Below are 21,309 nucleotides of genomic sequence, written 5' to 3'. Positions count from 1 at the left end.
TGTATAATAATGAAAGGTGTCGACTGTACACGTGGCATTAACCGCACAAAACACAATATTTATTGACAGACAAATAATAACTGATATTTATTAATTCCATTTTTGTCACCCCAAATTTACTTTCGTTGTTCAAGTCCTGCTCAATATTAGTTATTTCATGATTTATCGTTACTTTAGTAGTCAGAAAAACAGGCTTAGTTTTCTGAGTGCGGCTTTACACTGGTTATTACGGCTTTGAGCTACAAACAACATGGCAGCCTCCGTAAAGAGCATTTGTTACATAGCTTCAGTTTTATAATTTGTCCGTGGATCGTCATCTGTCTGAATGTCAGTTTTTGTTGTCATCATCTTGGAAAATAAACAGAATCCTTCACCTATCTTCTACCAAACAAACTGTAAGTGCTTTTCATGTTTAAGATGACTATTTGCACTGGATCAGCAGGGTGTACATTCACACCAATGTAAAGTAAAATGGATAAATTCAGAGATGGAATGTAATTAGTGATCATGTTGTCACTAATGTTGTTTTGATCTCCTTTAGATATATGCCAGCTTATATTACTATAAACTTATATTACTATAATCAACTGTGGTTGATTTTTTTCTGAATAAGTCTGCATTGATATGGATAATTAACAAGCTCATAAATTTTCAGTGGCAGAGCTAAATGAAGCTACTTTGTACAGAAAATGTTGACAAGAAGTATCCTTCAACACTGGAAACAGTCCCGAAGGTTTATGCATAAGTCCACATTTACCATATTCAGGACATCACATCGCTCATGCCCTTTACTTTCTGATAGTCTCCACATACGGTACTCACAGAAAGTTAGGGATATTTAACTTTTAGGTGGGATATATAAAAAGAAAAAAAAAGTAAAAAGTTCATACTTCACTTATATTGCATCGCAAATGTAGGACATTGAAGTAGAATTATTCAATGGTAATTTCTTGAGGCAATTTACCAAAAAGAAAGTCTTATATAAAATGTAAAGATCTCAATAACTTATGTGTTTGGTGTTGCCTTGGTCTAAAAATGACTAAACATTAGCATCAAAGATGACTGTTAGGATACCAGCTGTGTTTAAATCAGACATTTTTTATTTTTATTTTTTGCTTTTAATCCTTTTGTTAGTGAACACCATGTTGTGCGATTACTTTAACATTGAAATGCTGTACAGCTGCTCAAAATTATAGAGGCAAATTAAGGTAACCTGTGAATGTTAATTTAACAAACTGGATATTCCAATTGTTTTGTGAGTGATGTAAAAGGAAATGAACCATACTTGCAATTGTAGTTTTAAGCTAATACAGGAATCCATCATAAACAGGTCATCATTAACTGTTCTCAGATTATTTGGTGACTTTGAAAGTCATATTGTATGTATTACCCAAATGTGATCTCATGAGAATAAGTACACAATGGATGGTATGGAGCTACAGCAAAAGTAATTATGTTCAAACTTCTTCTGAACTTCTCATTTTTACAGGTATATGTCTCACATGCTGACAAAGACACTTCCGCCTGTGCAGAGTTTTCTCTTGCTGGTTTCCAGGCGCATCAGCCACCTCACCAGACAGCAGTATGATGTCATTGTGGTTGGTGGAGGTCATGCAGGGACCGAAGCAGCGGCTGCAGCAGCCAGGGTGGGAGCTGAGACACTGCTGGTCACACAGAAAATCCAAACAGTTGGTAAGCAGAAGAAACACTTTACTAGTGAAAAAATGAAATCCAAAGCTGACCACATAACGTTTCTGCAGGCGCCCTGTCCTGTAACCCGTCTCTGGGAGGAGTAGGTAAAGGCCAGCTTGTGAAGGAGATAGATGCTCTGGATGGGCTGTGTGGGCGAGCTGGAGACTGGGCTGGAATCCATTTCTCTATACTGAATCGTAGAAAAGGGCCCGCTGTGTGGGGCCCAAGAGCCCAGCTGGACCGTCAGCGCTACCGGGAATTCATACAGGTGTCTCACACGCACGTGCATGAATTTTTGTCAGGGAATGAATTAGATATCTTTGACTGACTGTGGGTCTGCCTGCTGCTCTCTGTGCAGTCTGAGCTGCTGTCCACTCCCAGGCTGATGATGTTGGAGGGTTCAGTGGAGGAGCTGATGGTAGCAGAGCAAAACCCGGAGGAGCCTGGACAACACAGAGTTACTGGAATACGTTTGGGTAAGAATTATCCTCTATCAAATCAGTGTATATAATTTAAGCATTTTACTAAATCCCTGCCAATAACTTCAATTTGTTCTTAAACTTGACTTTTGCATCTGATGCCAGCTTTTAAAATCTGATCCAGTGATTTAAACGCACATACCGAAGTTTGCAGAATGATGAGTAAAAAGAAGATGTTTTTCATTCACTTTATGCTTTTTTACTTCTTTAAATATCAGCCAATGGTAGCCACCCGATTTTGGCCAGTTCAGTGGTTCTCACCACTGGTACCTTCTTGTCTGGTTCCCTCTTTGTGGGCCAAACTTCATCCCCTGGAGGTCGGATTGGAGATGCTCCATCAAGTACAGGCTTGTCCCAGATGCTGAGGGAGAGGCTGGGGCTGAAGGTCGGTAGACTGAGGACTGGGACTCCTCCTAGGATTGTGAAGGACTCAGTAGACCTATCACTGGCCCAGCTTCACCTCCCCGACAGTCACCCAACTCCATTTAGCTTCATGAATACCCAAACACGCTGCAAGGTAGTTTATTAAAATGATTTTTTTCATTGTTAAGTCTGTAAATATTTATTATCAGCACATGTAAGGTTATTTTCTGCATAAATGGTTCTTTTAACTCAACTCCCTGTAGCCTGAGGAGCAGCTGCCTTGTCACCTGACATATACTACTCCTGGTGTGGAGAGAGTGGTGACGGAGACTCTTCATCTCAACTGTCACATACAGCAAGACACCAAAGGTCCAAGGTACAAACACATATTGTGTACTGCCGATGCTTGATCTTGTCCTCTGCTTTCTGAGGAGCAACTCACTGCTTGTCCCTCACAGGTACTGTCCATCTATCGAGTCAAGGGTGTTGCGCTTTCCAGGCAGGAGTCACCAGGTGTGGCTGGAGCCTGAGGGGATGACCTCTGACCTTCTGTATCCGCAGGGTCTGTCCATGACCATGCCCCCTGACATGCAGCTCCGCCTCATCAGAGAAATCCCCTGCATGCACAGAGCTGAAATCTATACACCTGGTACGCCGAATCCTCTCTGATATACACAGTAGAAGTAAAAATCAGGAAATTAAAACAGTCCCATTCCTCTTCAGTTCAGTCTCAGGGAGAAATTTACTTCCTGTATTAGTTTATGAATCTGACTGTCACATGTCACAGTGGCTGTTTGTTTTCTGGGTCTGCAGGTTATGGTGTGCAGTATGATTTTGTGTGTCCCACTCAGCTGAGCCCTGCATTACAAGTAAAAAGCGCTCAAGGTCTCTTTCTGGCCGGTCAGATCAACGGAACAACAGGGTACGAAGAAGCCGCTGCACAGGTAGCTGCTGTTTTTAAACTAAGGATCATAAAATAATCGTGGGTCAAAGCATCTTCTGATTTGCCTTTATAATATAATGTATATATATGTATATATTTACACACACACACACACACACATCTAAAAGCACTGACCAGACACATGTAGAGTTAGCAAAACTGGGATACAGGTCTGTTACTGGCCACCAATCTGCTGCCAGTATGCAAATAGTTCTGCAGTCCAGCTTTACCGTTTGCTGGAGAAATAAAGAAACCAATCAGAGCTTAGCAGAGGGGATTAAAAGGATTATCAGGACATGTATGATTTCTGTTACCAGAGAAATTAGTTAAGTGAAATTAAATATGTGCTCAAGCTGTCAGCCACAACAGCTGTTTATTTAGTTATTTAATTTTCTCAATGCCAATCAGTTAATCTACTTTCCTTCATTTTACTTGCAAAAATGTTGCCTAATTGTAAAAACTGGGCTAAAAAAGTATATAAAAGCCAGATATTTCATTCCCAACCCGCTCTTTTACTGGAGCATTTTTATAACAATTTTCTGAGCCATTTATCAACTAAAAATGTTTCATGAAACACCAGGAGTCACAGAATAAACATTTTGTTGTTTAATACATATGATTTTTGCAAGACAAGCACAATTGTCAGATTTTATCTTTTTTTCCCTATATTTACACAGAACCAGATCTTTACAGAACAGCAATTAAACCCTGCAGGAAAACGCTGCTCGTGTCTTTGCAGGGCTTGTGGGCTGGAGTGAATGCTGCGCGCAGGGCCCTCTCCATGCCTCTGGTGTCTTTGTCTCGGACAGAGAGCTACATTGGAGTTCTCATTGATGATCTGGTGAGTCGAGGCGTTACAGAACCTTACCGCATGTTCACCAGCCGGGCTGAGTTTCGAACCTCTCTGAGGCCGGACAATGCTGACCTCCGCCTTACGCCAAAAGGTACTTCATTCCACAACTTGCTGTTTTTTATCACGTTATTCTTAATTCAGTGGTGCAAGTTATTGAACTTATTGGTGTATCTGAATGAAACGAAGAATGTATTTACTTACCGGTACACTCCTCTACATTTGAAGTTATGCTTGCTCTTACAGGTTGTACTTTCTTTCAGTGTTTCCTCCTCTTATGACCTCTCTCTCTCTGTCAGGCTTTGAGGTGGGATGTGTTTCCTCTTTGCGCTACCAGGAGGCTTTAAGAGTAAAAAACAGTCTTCAGGATGCGATGGCAGCTCTAGAGGCTCTCACTCTGTCCACTACCATCTGGAGGACAAAGCTGCCTCACATTCATGTCAGCGAATCGAAGAATAGCACATTAACGTGAGTTACCATGTCACTGGAAGCACAGGTGTAGAAACTTCAAGTTAAAAAGCTTTCATTTCAGAGCACAGCTGAAATATTTGATTGTTTTGTGCTTTGTTTTTCAGTGGGATGGACATGCTGCAGTACAAAGATGCTTCCTTTGAAATGTTGGCATCTGTCTTCTCGGATTGCCTTTCACCTTACATGGAATTCTCACAAAGACTAAAGATTGAGGGTAAAAACGGGCTTTGGGTGTTTTACAGGAGCAAGAATTCCTACGATAAACTCAGTCTCAAAGCCCAGTTATTCTCTTTCATTGCCTCAACACGTTGTATCCTTATTGTGGCTGTTGAAGCTCATTCGTTCTCAGTAAAACGTTTCTCCTGTCCACCTGTAGCTGTGTACAAACCTCACTGCGACCTAAGCAAGAAGGAAATGGAGAGAATTCAAAAGGAAGAGAACATGTTTCTGCCGCAAGACATAGATTATTTCTCCCTACCGGTGTCTCTGTCTAAGGAAGTCAGAGAGATCCTGGACAAAGTTCGACCAAGCACTGTGAGTCTGCACTCTGCAGTATTTTATCATGTTTTCGATATGAAATGATTACATTTGTCTCATATAACCTAATTATGCTTCTATCATTTCCCTCAGCTGGGTGCAGCTACTCGCCTGGAAGGCGTGACTCCTGCTGCAATCGTCAGTCTATTTAACTACATCCAAATAACAGACAGAAAGGAAAGAATAACGCACAGGAGCCAACAGGACAAAAATCAGGAAAAAGAAGAGAAACTGTGTGTAAATAATGCAGTTTTACCTCACTGACAGAAGGCCTCCTAGTGTCAAAATGTATGTATTCCTGTAAAATGAGCAATATAATAAATAAATATTGGTATTTTTAGAATGATACAGACCAGTATCTTCCTTTCAATTAATCAAATTTTTTATTGGAAAAAAAAAAAAAAAAGTTCACTAAAAATCAAACTATAATACATCCATTTATATTTTTGTCATATGAACAAGTCTTCTAATGGTAAAACACCCCACTGGTCCACTGTTACTTAACAAGCTAAATAGTGAAGAATTCTAATCCTGTTAGCGACATGACTGTGAACAGCATTAAACTCCATTTGACCCTCTCAGTGCTACAGCCGCTTGTAACGAAGTGGCCATCCAGCTCAGCGGTGCCCCCGGTGAAGAACCCAAATGGAAACTTCCAGTGAGGCTGAGGCAAGCCTCTGGGGGGGTCTGGGTATACTGTGGTTTCAGCAAATGCAACTTTTGATGTCAGGACAACAGAGGACAACAGAGGACACTAGAAGGAAAAAGAAATGATGTACTCAATAAAACTTACAGAAAGGCAAAGTAATGTGTGAAGATGTCTTCAGAATACGTGCATTTCATTACCTTGACATTTTGACACTGGAACTGGTATTTAGCTCCCAGGATGTAGTTCTGGGAAAAATCAATGAAACCCTGACGAGCCCACAGCACTTTGATAGTGAGAGAATGTGGGAGGATGCAGCCCGTTTCACATGTTTCCTGAGAGGGGAAACAGAAATTAAAATGGTACCTTGGATGCAGACTCGGGGTGCACAGGTAGGTTATATCAGTGTAACATCACTGCAGTCCTTTATTCAGCTTGTAGCCCGCAATCATGGTTGCTGGTTGTGCTGCGCTGACTGTTCCATGAAACATATTACATTTATTTACATTCTTTCTGAAACCGATTTAAATTTAATTTATTTAGAGCAAAAAACCAAAGGAAGAAAACAAACTGGCATTGAAGCACTGGAAGCCACTGAGGCAATAATGGTTTAAACAGGTCTTTTAAACAAGTCTTTGGTTAACTTAGTGGTATTTATGCCTTGCTGTACTCAACAACAAAAAAAGTTGTGATTAAAGTACAACAACTTAAATAACTTCAAACTCCTATTCTAAGTGTACCTCCAGACGGCTGGGACACTCCTGTAAGATTACTCTTGTCCAGTCTGGGTCAGAACCCGAGTTCATGGCCATCACATCAGGAGCAGAAAGTCCTTGTAATATTCTGTAAATCTGAGAGCGCAGCTCCGTACAGTTCTCAGCCTGGGATCTATAAGGCACACGGGGAGAAATGAAAAAGAAGCATGTGAAATATGGAATACTAAATAAATGCAAGGATTGATTATCAACAACCCCAACATGTTGATAGAGTCAGAACAAAATCAGAGTCCACACACCTAAGTGTACAGCCAGTGATGGTGTTATGTGTGAAGCGTATCTGTGCTCGTAGGTTGAGATCAGAGGAGCACTCCCCACTTTGTGATAAACCAAGTGACGTTAGCTTTTTTCACTGCTAAGGAATCATGATGCGTTGTTGATTAAAAGATGAACAGATAAAGCTAAACATAACATCTAAAAGAGAAGTTTCTAATTTATAATTAAAGATACAGGCTGCACTTTTCCATCAACGCGACCAATGATGGCAGATCCCACTTTAAGGCCGACAGCAGGCATTGGTCCTAGTGTGGGTCTTGGTGTGGCCAGCTACACAAAGACATTCATAACATTACTCTCATTATTTGATATCACAGTTTATTTTGTTTCATAGACACAATATTTAGCTTTAATGGTGTACCTGGAAATTGACAGTGTGTGTCTGCAGCAACAGCTGATCAAGAGCTGCATCAGCCAAGTCTATGTTGATCAATGCGTATGTGAGCTCACCCCTTCCTGTGTAACTGATGGAAAACTCCACCTGCAAGAAATACGGAAAATCAGAGTGAGGTTTGATATTTCATCATGTGTTTAAATGCAGTTTCAGACTCATTTGTACGACTACTCACCCTTTTCACAACATTTATACAGGAGTTGTTCAGACGGGTTGGTGCAGGCCAGTCAGCTGGTGGAGTTATTGGGATCTGAAAACAGTTACAACAGGAAACTTTATGCTCAATCCTTTCTATTGTTAAAGATAGGGATTGATCATATACTATTATTGATATCCTAGTGCATAAAAGTGCAACATAAAAGCTGTCCTAGAAATCTTTGGCTTAGGTTTGGCTCTTTGATGCATTTACAATCTGTTACGGACTGACCAGGAAATCTGATGAGATCACTGTCTCGGCCGTTGGAATCTGTAAGAAAAAAAGGAAAACAAATGTCAGCCTGCTTGCTGTGATTACTGATAGTGCTTATGTACTTGCTGACCTTAAGCAGACTCAGGTCAGAGAAGTAAGACTGGGCATTCAGGCCTGGATCTGTGGTGCATGACTGACTAGTCACACTCCGAGTACAAGACAGAGATGTAGACCTCAAAAACTCTACAAGAAGAGAGAAACACAAAGTAATAAGAAGAGGCAATTTATCAGTTAAATGTTTGTACTCACAATATATTATATTCACTTAAAAAATAAGAGAGGGAAAAGAACAAAAAAGAAATAAAATCAGAGTTTTTAACAGAACTGACTGAATGTTCAGGATCAGCTGGAAATGTTGGCAACATGCAAATTCTTACTCAAACTTTCTGCAGCTGTGAGATGAGTAAAAAATTAACTCATGGCCAAAACCAAGGATAACTAAAGCATTATTTATAAAGTTGTAAGTGGATTTGATAATTTAATATTTGTCTTTTTTTTTATTCAATCTCAGAATCAGATGAAAACAGAGAGGATGCAGCACATATAAACCATAAGAAGAGACCATAGAAAGCTTTTCCCAGTGTGTCAGATTTTAATCAGCTGGTTAGGGTTAAGGCTTGTCCACAGTAAGTGTGAAGAAAGTCCTGGAAATGCACATTTCAAAGATTTACAGGATCTCTTACACTTTAAAACCGCTCCAACAAATAGGCAGTCATAAACTAAGAGGCTGTATGCCACTCTGAAAATTAAATTTGCTGATGTCCACAGAGAAAGAGAAAATCAGTAGAGAAAATATACAGTTGTGCTCATATTTATTCATACCCTTTCATTCAAGAAAGAAAAAAACAGCTGCCTGTAAAAAAAAAAAAAAAAAAGCTGAAATTGACTAAAGTAATAATGAATAAAAATTTTATGAAAATCATTACATTATTTTCTAATTCTGGTTAAATAGAATTTTTTTTTTTTAAAGAGCAAACAAACGAGATAATTTATTACATATTACATCACTCATAAACTAATATTTTGTTGAACAATCCTTTAATGTTTCTGCTAAAGTCAGGTGTTTTCTGTTCCTCTCAGTCAGACTTCTGCACCTGTTGACAGGTATTTTGTCCCACTGTTCAACAGAAAAGTGCTCTAATTTGTCCAGGACCAATTTGTTTGTTTGTTTGTTTTTTCTTTCTTCAACTCAGTTAAATGAAAAAATAGTGTCTCATATTACTAAATTATATTTAGCAAATTTTTAGTTATTGTTTCTTTTTTAAGTCTCCAGTTATTTGAGTGACTGTTGGAAATTCAGCCTTTTCTTTAATGAAAGGGGATGAATATATATGAGCACAACTGTACGTGGAGGTAGTAGTTTTCTCCGTCTGTAAGGGAGATACAAACTAGGAACAGCAGAAGACGAGGGGAAAACAATAGACTTTAGCCACAATGAACAAATGTATATACCAAAAATGTATGAAGATCAATGAAACACAATTTAATGACAAGAACACCTTTCCAGCATTTCACAAGATAGATTATTAATAATACTTTTGGTTTGTTTTTACATGGGTTCAATTTGTATCCGTAAACTCTGGAAGAAGAGATTGAAAATAACATCTACGACATGTCAAAACAGCTAAAAATCTAGAAGCGACCTAGAAACAGTGATAAGTATTGCCATGACCCGCACAGTTCCCTTCAACATCATGCTCAAATGTTTGTTTTAGGACCATTTATTCTTGTGTTATTTTGAACTTATAAAAGACAGAAATAAAAAAGTAGTTGTGCTTAAAATATTAAAGAAAAGTGTCTGCTTCGACTTCATGCTTTTTGGAAATCAGGTCAGCTTTTACTTGCTTTTCTTTTCTCTGTAGAGGAAATCTTAACCAGAGGTTTCTAAATGTTTACAAGATACTTTGAGGGAGACAAAAACAGTTTCTGGTAAAACCTTGTTTAAAATGTTTTCATTGTACATTCTAGTTTCACTTAAATTGCGGTGATGAGACCTGCTTGTTCAGATGAAAGTCACTGACACAAAAGTACTTAGCAGGACAGCATCTGAAATTTGCTTGGGGAAAAATTCAGCACACTGTGTTACTCAGCAGCTTTTACATTTGACTTTTCATGTGATTTGACCTTACTTGCAGGGTTGCGGTTGATGCAAAATGCAGAAACAGCCCCCGGAGAAGGCTGGCGGAGGACACTCTTCACAGTGGAGTTGGAGAAATATGTCTGGATGGCATCATCAACCTATAAAAGAGTGTTGCGACATAAATTCTTCACTTTATAATCTATGAGTTGAGAAAAAATTTGTGAGAATATTTCATATATTTTGAAAGCACCATATATCTGATTACCCTGTAAAAATCTCTGGTGTGCCTGATGTATGCATGTTCTGGTGGTGAAAAGTGATACGAGTCCCCTGGAGCGGGAAACTGAGGTAGTTTTGGAAGAGACTTTGGTTGTTCATCTGTTGGGAGATTAGCATTAATATTTTAACAACATTCATGGATAGCTACATGTATTTCTTATTAATTCACTGCTATGGTGTGTTACCTATTCAGTAACTTATCCAGTAATTTACCTTCAGGCAGGACACAAAACAAGGAATCAGTCACAGTGAGAAGAGATGCATCCACATTGGCTCTGAACACAAGCCATTTCTCAGTACAAACTCCTGATCTGTAAAACAAAAAAAAAAAGCTTCCTTAAAAGCGAAAGATGTGAGGTTTATGTGCTAACAAGTGAGCAAGATATGAAAAAGACATACATCGTTGGTTGTGGACATCCAGTGAAGACAGTGCTTAAATTTGCAATATCACAATCAGTTGTGTCACAGCAGCAGCCAATGTCACAAAAATCAGGGGTTAGATTGCAGAGACAACCTGAGGAGATAACAGAGAAGATTTAATGTCACAATAAAATATAATATGATAACAGAAATTGCATTACTATTTCTTTTTCTTTTGTTTCTATCATATTTCTTCACTGGATTAAAACAACATCAACACAGAAACATAATTGGGGCAAGGAAACAGCCAAAGTAACAGCTATTTACTGAATGATAATAACAATTTAATTCAGAATAATGAACTCCTAATTTAAAAACACCATGTTACGGCATATTAAAAAGGAGAGATGCAAAAATATGACCAGTATGAGGTGAAAAACAAATATTAACACATTTAAGTCTTTTTTGTTCTTAGTTGCATGAAAGGGAAGGTAGATCTGCATGTTTGTATCCAAGGGCTGCTTGTTTTATAGTTACAGGTGGTTACAGAATTGACATGTAAGAAACCAATAAATGTTCCTCTAATGTACTGCATTAAATATCAAGCAAACATAAAGACACAACAGAAAATAAGCAATCTAATGGTAAGACTGTGTACTGAACCACAAGCATCAGGGATATGGAGAATAATCTAATTGCAACTAAACTGTGAGCCCTGAATCTCTGGTTGTCAATAAATACGTGAACAATTAGTTCAGATTAATGTGTTTCTGAAACTTTTAAACCCATCAAAACAATGTTAAAAGACATGAGTTCTGCTAAAGGTTGTTGTTGTTAAAGAAAAGGAAAAACTCTTTCCAAGACATGTTTTTACTAGTAAAGTTGAACTTCAGGTGTAAATTACCCTCTGCAGACTTCACAGTCTGGACTGTAGTTGCAGGGGTCTCTGTAAACACTGTAATGGGCTCTTCAGATACGGACAGCGTCGCGGTTTCCGTGGATCCCAGAGTGGGAAACCGAGTGACATCCTCAGTGCGTCCATCGGCCGTGGAGTCCCCGGTCCCCGGAACTGCCGGAGATGGGGTGGCTGAGCTGAAAGGCTCACCTTTTGTTGGGTTGGAGTCAATTGTAGAAGTACCTCCTAAATCTATGGTAGCGTGAGTCAAACACCCAAAAAGTATAATAAATACATTAATGGAGCACAAGCTGCAAAAAATCATTTTGACAACACAAACATTGTGCTGTGAACACCTCGAGGGCTTGCTGGTTAGCTACTAGCTACTGTCAACCTTGTAGTTGTCTTTAATATGTTATTCGATGTCTACCTAAAACTAATTTACATTCATTAAAATAAAATGAGGTTAAATTCATTCGAACTTATCAAAAAACGTTTCTTAAAGAAACATTTAGCAACATAGTAAATAGCAAGCGTCTCGTTACTAAGGAAGTTGTCTTACAGACTTCCGGTTCTAAGGCCCACTATCGTAAAGGACGTAAAGGAGACGCACATATTTCAGCTCATTAAGTTCCATCACTAAAATATAAAGATTTATTTGGAAATCTCGGAACCCTGAATTGGATTAAGCGGCATATAAAATAAATATCTGGGAGTTAATAAAGAAAGTTAGGAACCAAATCAAGCAAATCAAGCAAATAACAAACCACTGAAAAAAAGGCAATTATAAAATGGGTAAGCGCATCTAAGTATTTCAAATTTTGTTATGGAGTGTTTTTCCCCATGTTACTTTCCTCTTTGTACTTTGGTTTGTGTGTTTTTATTTTTTTTATTTCTTTAAAGTCAGGAACAATGTCTTCTGATGTCAGAAAAACAGCAACTCATCAAAAGTCGCATCAGCTATGACAAACAGGGATTTTCATAATAACTCATCTGCATATGCAACCCACAAACTACAAAAAGACTATTACAGACATACTGAGAAATATGATTTAGGGATCTCAAACCCCAGTAATTTAGAGTCATTGTCCTGCAGGTTTTAGATGTTTCTTTTCTTCAAACTCCTGATAATTATTAATGGCGTTATTGTATGGAACTTGACAACAAGCTGATTTGTGCAGATAATTGTTTATCATTTTTACTTTAGTGAAAATAAGTGTCGGTTAAATAACAGAAACACACCTCTGAGTAAATGGTTTAACAGTGGTAGAAGCAAATACTCTGGGCTGTCTGTGCCCTCAGATCTTGCAATAAAACCGCCAACCCCAGTTCACCTTTCAAACCTCATGCTGGTGGAGCTTCTTTTCTGCTCCTACAGCATCAGAAGACATAGCACTGGTAAACACTGATGAAGTGCTTCTTTTGTTCAAGCAGAAAAAGATGAGCCAGTCTTTTATTTGTAAAATCAGGAGGTTGCTGAAGACAAAGGCTGCTCTGTCTTGGCAGACCACTTGTTAGGACTACAGAAAACACATTTTGGGATACTTTTCATGTGACAGTAAATTCTACCTCATCTTTGTGTCTCCTTTTTTTAGTTATACTCTGCGCTTTTTTTTTTTTTTTTTTTTTAAAGGAAATTGGAGCAAAACAGCTATAGAGAAAGATTTGTTTCTTATGTTTGTTTCTTATGTTTGTGTGTCATTAATAAAAATATTATAAACCTGTAGAAATGTCCTTTAAAAAAAAAAAAAACTCTTTTAAAAAGTTACACAGTTTCTTTTGGGAATGGTGCAAAGGACATACAATGATACATTTAAAAAGGGTTGATCCTGCCAGTATCAGAACTCTAAATTGGATTGGTTAAATATTACTTTTCTTTAAAAACAAAATGTTCCCAGTTTATTGTTTCTGTTTTCTCCAAGCTTGATGGAAATGGCAAAAATGTATGTTTATTTTTTCATTTTCATTTTAATTGAAAGAAATCATGTTTATTTATCTTATTATTAATATTATTATTTTTTACCCTGATGTTGTCTTTTATGCCTGCAGTGGCTACTTGTCCTCCCATCCCAGTGGCCTCCATCCCAGTTTGAACAGCTGCTGGATTAAGAAAAATCATTTCACGAGTGGTGGTTCTGCCAGTAACAACTTATACAGTTCAGTATTTTAGATAATATAATATAAAAACAAGTAAATGGAAAATTGAAAGCTGACTTAAAAAAGGAAGAATAATCTAATAATGAATATCGCCATTTAAATTGTGGATGTGAAATTTGATTGGCTAAAATGTCGGACACAAAAGGAGACCTTGTGGTTAGGTGCGGCTCACCACAAGCAGGATGCATGTCTGTTAAAGGTGAAGGACACAGAGCCACTCGCCTGCACCATGATTGTATGTTTTTAGCTTCCGTGCTTGTTCTAGATGTGTCACTGGGGAAATGAATAGCAAGGCCCTCATCTCAAGTTTATTCATGATTACTCTGTCCTTTAATCTTTAATGGTTCCACACAAATTATTTATTGATGGATCTCGTTTGACTGCTGTTTCCTTTGCAGAAATGCAGTCATGCCCTGTTGGAGCCGGACTGCAAGAAGCCAGGAGAAAGAAATGTGACCTTGTATTGGAGATATCCACAATCTCAAGGTGGAACTGCACAGATGAAAATCAGATAATGTGGGAAGAACCATGCTTCACTCAATCAACATACATCTGGATAAAAAAGGTAAAAAAATAAAAAAAAATAAAAAAAAAACATTTAAAAAAGAACAGAAACGCAGTTTGTTCCTCCTCAGCTGTGTTTCTAGTAGCTTTGATGTTATCCTGAAGGATTGTGTGTAGCTTTATCCTTGTGTCTTACTCATTTTTCTGTGGAAGACTTGTCAGAAACGTCAACACTGGTAGGATATACTTTACATCGGATTCAAACACACTGCTTAAGCATAAAAATATATTTCAAGTGTGAAATGAACTCAGGTTTATGTGTTTCCATTTGATCATTTTAGTGTTTTTGTATATTTATTGTCTCTTTGTGTTCACTGTTCTGAGTCCTGTGATCATTGCCCGGACAGAGAATTGCATTTCGACATGGTTGAGGCTTCACAAAAGGTGCTAAAAGCATGTTCTTCAGTCGCAGCGGTCCGTCCAGTGCCAGGTCAGCTTTTGCTGTTTGCCTATGCTTGTGCATGCGGTTGATTTTTTTTCTTTCTTTTTTTTCTCTCACATGTGGTGACACTGTTAAATAATAAATAAATTAGACAGCTGTATGAAGTAGGTCAGTTAAATGCACACACTTTCAGCTCCATTTTTATACCTTTTTATTGTATCAAAATTAAACATAACTGAAATCTTCATCGTTCAAATTTCCATCGATTACTTCACAGTGATAATCGTCCCACAGTATAATTAAATGTTTTTATCTGTCCGTAACAGGTCTCCCTTGCAAATGAGACTGTGCCCTTTCTATGGGACTAGTATAAATAAAGATTTTTTTATACCAGTGGTATATACAATTAACACACAACTGTGAATAACCAGTCCTAGTATTATATCATTTCATGCAATTGCAATGTTACCTCCCCTGTCAATTTATATATTGTAAGAGTTCTGATGTTATTTTATGATAAGAAAATAATGAAGCAACTGACAACTAGATGGCAATATAAATCAAGAAAAAGAGTAAACAAACACATTTTTTACTGTTTGAAAGTAAAAGGCACAATTCTGTTGTACAGAAATATTATGTCAAAACACATTTTTTCATAATCTTTCCATCATGTAAGATACGACAGATAAGATCACTTTACCCGGCTTCCATGTCAACATGTCGGCCGATCTTGTGGATTTCAGTTGGATAGAAGAAATATTTCTCCCTGATATATAAGCAGGAAAGATATTAGGTATTATTTGTAAACGTTTTAAATATTATATTTATTGTTACATAAAGGAAAACATCTCACATACTCTAAATCTGACACTTTTGCTGCACTGATGGCAACTAGATTGCTCAGACAATCATTACTGTATTTATGTAAAACGACAATTAGAATAATCTAATAATGTTTCTCTAATTTGCATTATATTTTGTTTGATCATAATTACTGATAAGATAAACTTGTTACATTAATCATGCTTCATATATCTGACCTTATAACACACCTGTAGACTTTATTGAAAACATTCTGTTGCGTAACATCTAATGTCACTGCATTGTAATAAAGGATGGATTCTCTGACTCTGCCATCAGCCTTCATCCTCTTCCTCTGCACTCTCTGCTTCTGTCTCTCTTCTGAATCTGAAACTCACATTTCCTTCCTCATCTTCAGTTCTACACGTGTTTCTCTGTCAGAAGCCGTCTTTAACTCCGACCTTCCTGCTTATCTTTTTCCTGCTCCAACAATCAGGAATTGTCTCCACTTTTAAAAAGCATGACACCAGAACTTATTTAAATATGCAGAAGTCATCAGCAGTTATATTGAGATAACTGCTTAGATAATTTATTATTTATCCAAACCAATTTGTTATTTTCCCAATCTGATAGTCGGGATGTAAAGTATTTTAAGTGATTTACCTTATTGTTTATAATGATCACATGGAGCTATCACTAAAGCTTTAGCCCCTAAAACAAACTTTTTTTTTCTTTTTTTGCCAATGATTCTAGGAAATATTTGCTAAGATTAAGATTAAGGCAGTGATCCAGATCGTCCCCATTGTTCCTCATTCCATTTCTGACATTTTCTGAAAATTTGATCAAAATCTGTCCATAACGTTTTGAGTTATGTTACTAACAGACAGAAATTTAGACAAAACAACACCACTGGAAACAGTAGTGGTGGAAAATCAAATAAAAAAAAAACAAAAATTGGGATTTTTTGTTTCATAATTTTAAAATAGATTTTTTTTGTTAAAAAATCTTTAAAAAAAAAAAAAAATCCAATATAAAATATTTTGTCATTTTTATAATTGTTATTGATCATTTTACTTTTCTTTTTGGGCATTATAGCAGAAGAATGATGATCTGGCTACTGGTTTTTTTTTCCTAATTGAAATCAAGAAAAGGGACGAGTATAAAAAAAGTTTTATACAATGTTTTTGTTTTTAATCGACAAAAATCTGAATTATGAGAATCGCGATTTAAATCGAAGCGGCACCTAAAAACATTGGAATTGAATCGAATCAGGACAAAAGCAAATCGTCACAGCTCTAGGAAACAGCATGGCTTATTATCTGTTTTGGCCTCTCAAACCTTTTTTCTTCCATAACTAAACTTTTTATAAAATGCTTTTGTGTTTATTGTAATCAAACTTACCTGGGGAGATATGCTCCAGTAAATCACACGTGATTGAGTCACTGTCGGCAAGCGATTAACAGACGTTTTAAAACCCGACTGTCAGCAGACACTTTGTTCATGTCACAAAGAGAGTTGGACCCAAGCATAAGGTTATTCTCAAGGCAAGTTTAACACATTTAATTTCTATTGGCTTGAATGGAATTGATGATCTATCAGGGATTCAGACTGTGTGGTGGGTGGAGGGGGGGGTGGTTTTGAAACCACAAAATGCAAACACGACTGAACTGATTAGAGGCTAGCATACCACATGCTGTAGCAACAACCCTTTCAGGGTTTTTATGCAGGCATGGAGTTGTCAGATTCTAAAAAAAGGGGGCAGTAGCCCCCAGTTAGACCTTGTAGTTCCACCCCAGCACCAATGGAGGGCCTTTTCTGCTACACTAAGGAGAGAGAAAGAGAGAAAAGACAAAATTTAGCACACTAACCATTTAAAATGTCAGATTTACTACAGACATGAGGTCAAATTTCTGTTGCTCAACCATTTTCATTCATTTATTTTCTACACCGCTTAGTCCAGATCAGAGCAGTGGGTTTGGGTTAGAGCCTATTAGCAGGCGAGAAGCTGGATAGACCCTGGACAAGTTGCCAGTCTAACACACGGCCAAAACAGAGACACCAATCAGCAACCGCTGTTTAGACCATTACTATGTGTGTGTATACCAAACTAGTGTGTGTTGTTACATGGTTGTACATACAAAATCTTTGCAGAAATATCAATACAAAATTCTAAGAGTACAAACAAAATAAAAAACAAGGCATGATATAAAAAGAAGAAAATGTTACTGAAATCATTGCCACTGAAAGAAAATATGTTTTGTCAGGAAAATACATGAAAAGATTCCTGCAAACATTTCCAAAGAATCCAACTTGTCCAGAAAGTCAAAGGTTGCTTTGTTCTGTGCAAAACTGTTTTTTTGTTGTTGTTTCTGATTAACTAAATTTGTTTTCTGTTTAACAAAGGGGGTGTGAAACCGGTTTTGTGAACATTTATACATTTAGATACCGTAGAGCCTCTTATCTAATCTGATCTGAAGGAAGTCTTGAGCACACAAGACCTTTTATCACTCTTTCCAGCTTGCACGCAAGGGGTAACGGAGTCAGAACGAAGTTGAAAGTCAAAGACTGACAACACAAATGCTGTCAGAACAAGAACACCGGTTTTGTGAACATTTATACATTTAGATACCGTAGAGCCTCTTATCTAATCTGATCTGAAGGAAGTCTTGAGCACACAAGACCTTTTATCACTCTTTCCAGCTTGCACGCTAGGGGTAACGGAGTCAGAACAAAGTTGAAAGTCAAAGACTGACAACACAAATGCTGTCAGAACAAGAACCACACGTCTGCAGACCAGGAGAATGTCTAGTATTCAGACCCAGAGTCCTGGTCCTGCCGTTTTAGACCCCCTATTTTCATCAACAACACTCTGTTTCATTCCAGACAGTCAGAGAATATTAAACCTGAATTGTTTAATGGCATTAAAACATAAATGTTTTACTCTGATACGTTTAAGATAACTTGACACTATTTACCAGCATTGTTTGAAAGGAACATAACACGTCAGTCTAGGTTAGGCTAGCAGGTTGTAGTTCACCTTGGTTCGATTTATCCGTGCATTTAGTTGAATGAAACTGAGGTGCTTTAACTAGTAATTCATAAATAGGCTAAATGATTAAAGTAGACTGTCAAGTTCAGGAAAAATGTTACTTTTGTCCACTAGATTGTGATGTTTAGTGTTCTCTGTTTCTGAGTCCCAGTGTTGTTCTGTTGGAAATTTGGTCACAACATTCAGGACTGTTCCCTTTCAGATGTTTCAGAGTAGATCCCCCATTAGACCCAGTAAAGTTGTTGTATATATCTTATTGTTCATCATTGTTTTATTGGTAAAATAAATAAATTCACACACATGAACACATAAAATATTTGATTTCAGGTATTAAAATACCAGAACAATAAATGTTGATTTAACATATATATATATAATCAATTAGACATTGTAAATGTAGCCACCAGCTGAACTTTCAGGTTTTGATTCATTCGTTTGTAAAATGGCTGCTTGTACGTTTAGTAATTGGTAGTTTTTGAGTTCATGGTGTAGGAACTTCCACCAAACACAAGGTAAAGTCTGAGACTGAAACCAACTTTTATGCAATGTTTAAACCCTTGTTTATTGTTCTGCAGATCTAAGTTATTAATAACTGGTGTTTCTGCATTGTAATAACTCTTCACCTCTCTTGTCAGCTTATCACCGTAAGGGTGTTTCTTTTCTGCATGTTTTAGATGCGCGTGGGACAAACCTGAAAAGTGTTGGCCTAAACAGTAGCTAGATACCTCCAAAATGGAAGAGAAAGCTGCATTGATGTCACATCTGCCTTTTCTATTAGCAGTTTATACTTTAAGCTAAAAGTTAATTTTGTATTATATCATGCAAAATACAGACAATTAAATATTATTATTCAATTTATATATAATTTATATTGCTATTTACATTTATATAACTATAGCCTATACTTAGAGGTTTTAGTTTAGTAAAATATGAACTCTGACGAACTGAGCACTCTCTTTTTAAGGTGTGCAACAGTCTAGCAAAGTCAAACCTGTCCAACACACAGTCAGGTCCAACATGTCCAACATGCATGGATGCAGTCAGGATAAACCTGCCCAACCTGCACAGGACAGATATAGCAAAGTCTAACCTGTCCAATATGCACAGATGCAGAGAAATGCTGAAAGTGGAACTATTATGTGCATTTCAGGCTAATTTATTTTTATTTCTGAGACCAGAAGGGCTGGGATTGATCGAGTTATTGTCACAAATCGCTCTATTTACTTCAGACCGACCCTCTCCGTAGGCTGTCAGATCAGCCTGTGGGCAAAATTAGTGGATTGAGACTCTTCCGCATTAAGCCCCGCCTCCCACCTCTGCACTACATCGGGAGCGCGCACCGCACCTGCTTTCTCCGTCATTGTAACATATCATAAACAGGATTAGGCTAATATGAACTCAATAAAAAAAACCAAAATACAATGACAACACATAGCATACAGCCCTACATGTTGGAACCTGAATCAGACCCTGAAAACGACGTGGAAAACAGCAACCCACAGCAAGGAATGCAGCAGGATGTCTCTCTTTGGTAAACTCACCGGCCATCATTTGAAATAACTTTATCCGATGTTTTCCACCCGCCTGATGTATTTGTACATGCCCTTGTTAACCAGTAGAAGGTAACCAATCACCAAACCTTATTCCCCGGGACGTCACAAGGATTTCCAAGTAGAAAAAACTCTCTAAAACGACACGTATTTCGTCGCCATGGAAACCGAACGGAGAGAGTGCTGGAACTCAAACTCAAACTCAAACATGCGTTTAGGTGATAAAAAACAGTGTTGTTTACATGTCTGATGAGGATTCAACACTGTAACACTGTAGAAAGCTCAGAAAACTCCAAATACCATAATAGCACCCCTTTAAATGGAGTGGTGCTTTTATCTGCTCCTTTGATTTATTTAGTCAATAATTAAAGGAAATTCTCCATCGTTTAGAGCATTGTCGATAAGTGATTTTGAAACACTGCTTTGATGTGTGTGATGAGAAGTGAATGTTTGCATTGTGTTTTTTCTGAATTACCAAACCAAACCACCAGAGAAATTTTACTCCTACCTGAATTAAAATTTTTGTGTTTTTTTTTTTTCCCATCCTTTAAATAAAATCCACTGAAATGAAATGTCCTGCTTGCAGTGAACTAACCTCTAAACACAGCATAGTTGTATAATTTAAAGCTCACATTGTGTGCTCTTCATACAGTTGTTGACTTTAGCTTATTGTTTGTAAAAATATTGTTTCTACTGCTGACCGAATATAAACATGGAAATCCTGGACTTTAAAGTCTAAGCAGTCGTTTCTGGCTAAAAACACTAAACCGAGCCTGCAGAGTCCTGAAGATGTCCAGCTTACTGTTCCTGCTGCATGTCTGCAACAATGTTTCCTCTTTGCAGAAATACCTGAAATGAATAGACTTTTGACTTGAAAAGGGTCCGAAGGTGTGTTTTATTTGGGCAATTCCAAAATACCTCCCATTTCTCATAAAGGAATAGAGATTTGTTTTATTTGTTATGGGTATTGGCTTACATTAAAGATCCATCTTGTGACACAAGTATTGTTTGCTTTAGAAAAACAGCCAGAAAAACAAATGTACAGAGTAAAAATGCATGTTAGATGAGAAATGTTTTCAAGTAATCAGATTAAATGTTAATCCATCTCTTGTGCCTATAGCTCACCTCTCAGTGGCTCCTTCAAGACCCTCCCTTGTCCCTTCCTCAAATTACAGAGGAGGTATTTAAGAAAGTTGTGAGCAAAAGTGGGATTCATACGTAACTGGGAATGTTACATAAGGGCACTTTAGTGTTGGTCCGGCTGTACAAGTACCAGTGATTGCAGAAAGATAAGAA

General features: G+C 37.5%; 2 protein-coding genes across 2 annotated transcripts; one reads left to right on the top strand and one right to left on the bottom strand.

Annotated features, from left to right (window-relative positions):
- The first annotated feature begins 114 nt into the window (after positions 1-114).
- On the top strand, positions 115-5,628 carry mto1 (mitochondrial tRNA translation optimization 1). Its single transcript, XM_079260827.1, has 13 exons — positions 115-395; positions 1,490-1,692; positions 1,761-1,960; positions 2,051-2,168; positions 2,390-2,688; positions 2,798-2,910; positions 2,993-3,183; positions 3,348-3,478; positions 4,217-4,421; positions 4,627-4,795; positions 4,903-5,012; positions 5,175-5,332; positions 5,429-5,628. Exons 2-13 carry the CDS (start codon positions 1,494-1,496, stop codon positions 5,597-5,599), a joined length of 2,064 nt encoding a protein of 687 aa, XP_079116953.1. The 5' UTR covers positions 115-395; positions 1,490-1,493; the 3' UTR covers positions 5,600-5,628.
- Positions 5,629-5,843: 215 nt separating this feature from the next.
- On the bottom strand, positions 5,844-12,147 carry LOC306771388 (tectonic-3-like; the record flags this gene model as incomplete). Its single annotated transcript, XM_079260555.1, has 15 exons — positions 5,844-6,089; positions 6,182-6,316; positions 6,722-6,869; positions 6,997-7,100; positions 7,208-7,303; positions 7,395-7,514; positions 7,603-7,677; positions 7,855-7,893; positions 7,967-8,079; positions 10,026-10,134; positions 10,242-10,354; positions 10,469-10,566; positions 10,655-10,769; positions 11,520-11,762; positions 12,096-12,147. The coding sequence occupies 15 exons, from the start codon at positions 12,145-12,147 to the stop codon at positions 5,844-5,846; spliced, it is 1,806 nt and encodes a 601-aa protein (XP_079116681.1).
- Between the last annotated feature and the right edge of the window lie 9,162 nt (positions 12,148-21,309).

This window comes from Telmatherina bonti (assembly GCF_933228915.1).
Source record: "Telmatherina bonti genome assembly, chromosome: 21".
NCBI classification, from domain to species: domain Eukaryota; kingdom Metazoa; phylum Chordata; class Actinopteri; order Atheriniformes; family Telmatherinidae; genus Telmatherina; species Telmatherina bonti.
This window is presented reverse-complemented; position numbering and strand designations above follow the sequence as displayed.

What these genes read in the sequence shown, in the direction of transcription:
- mto1 (XM_079260827.1), top strand. Translation starts at nt 1,494, where the DNA reads ATGTCTCACATGCTGACAAAGACACTTCCGCCTGTGCAGAGTTTTCTC. An exon ending in ATACCCAAACACGCTGCAAG is followed by an intron (nt 2,689 to 2,797) that starts GTAGTTTATTAA and finishes AACTCCCTGTAG; the next exon opens with CCTGAGGAGCAGCTGCCTTG. An exon ending in ACGAAGAAGCCGCTGCACAG is followed by an intron (nt 3,479 to 4,216) that starts GTAGCTGCTGTT and finishes GTGTCTTTGCAG; the next exon opens with GGCTTGTGGGCTGGAGTGAA.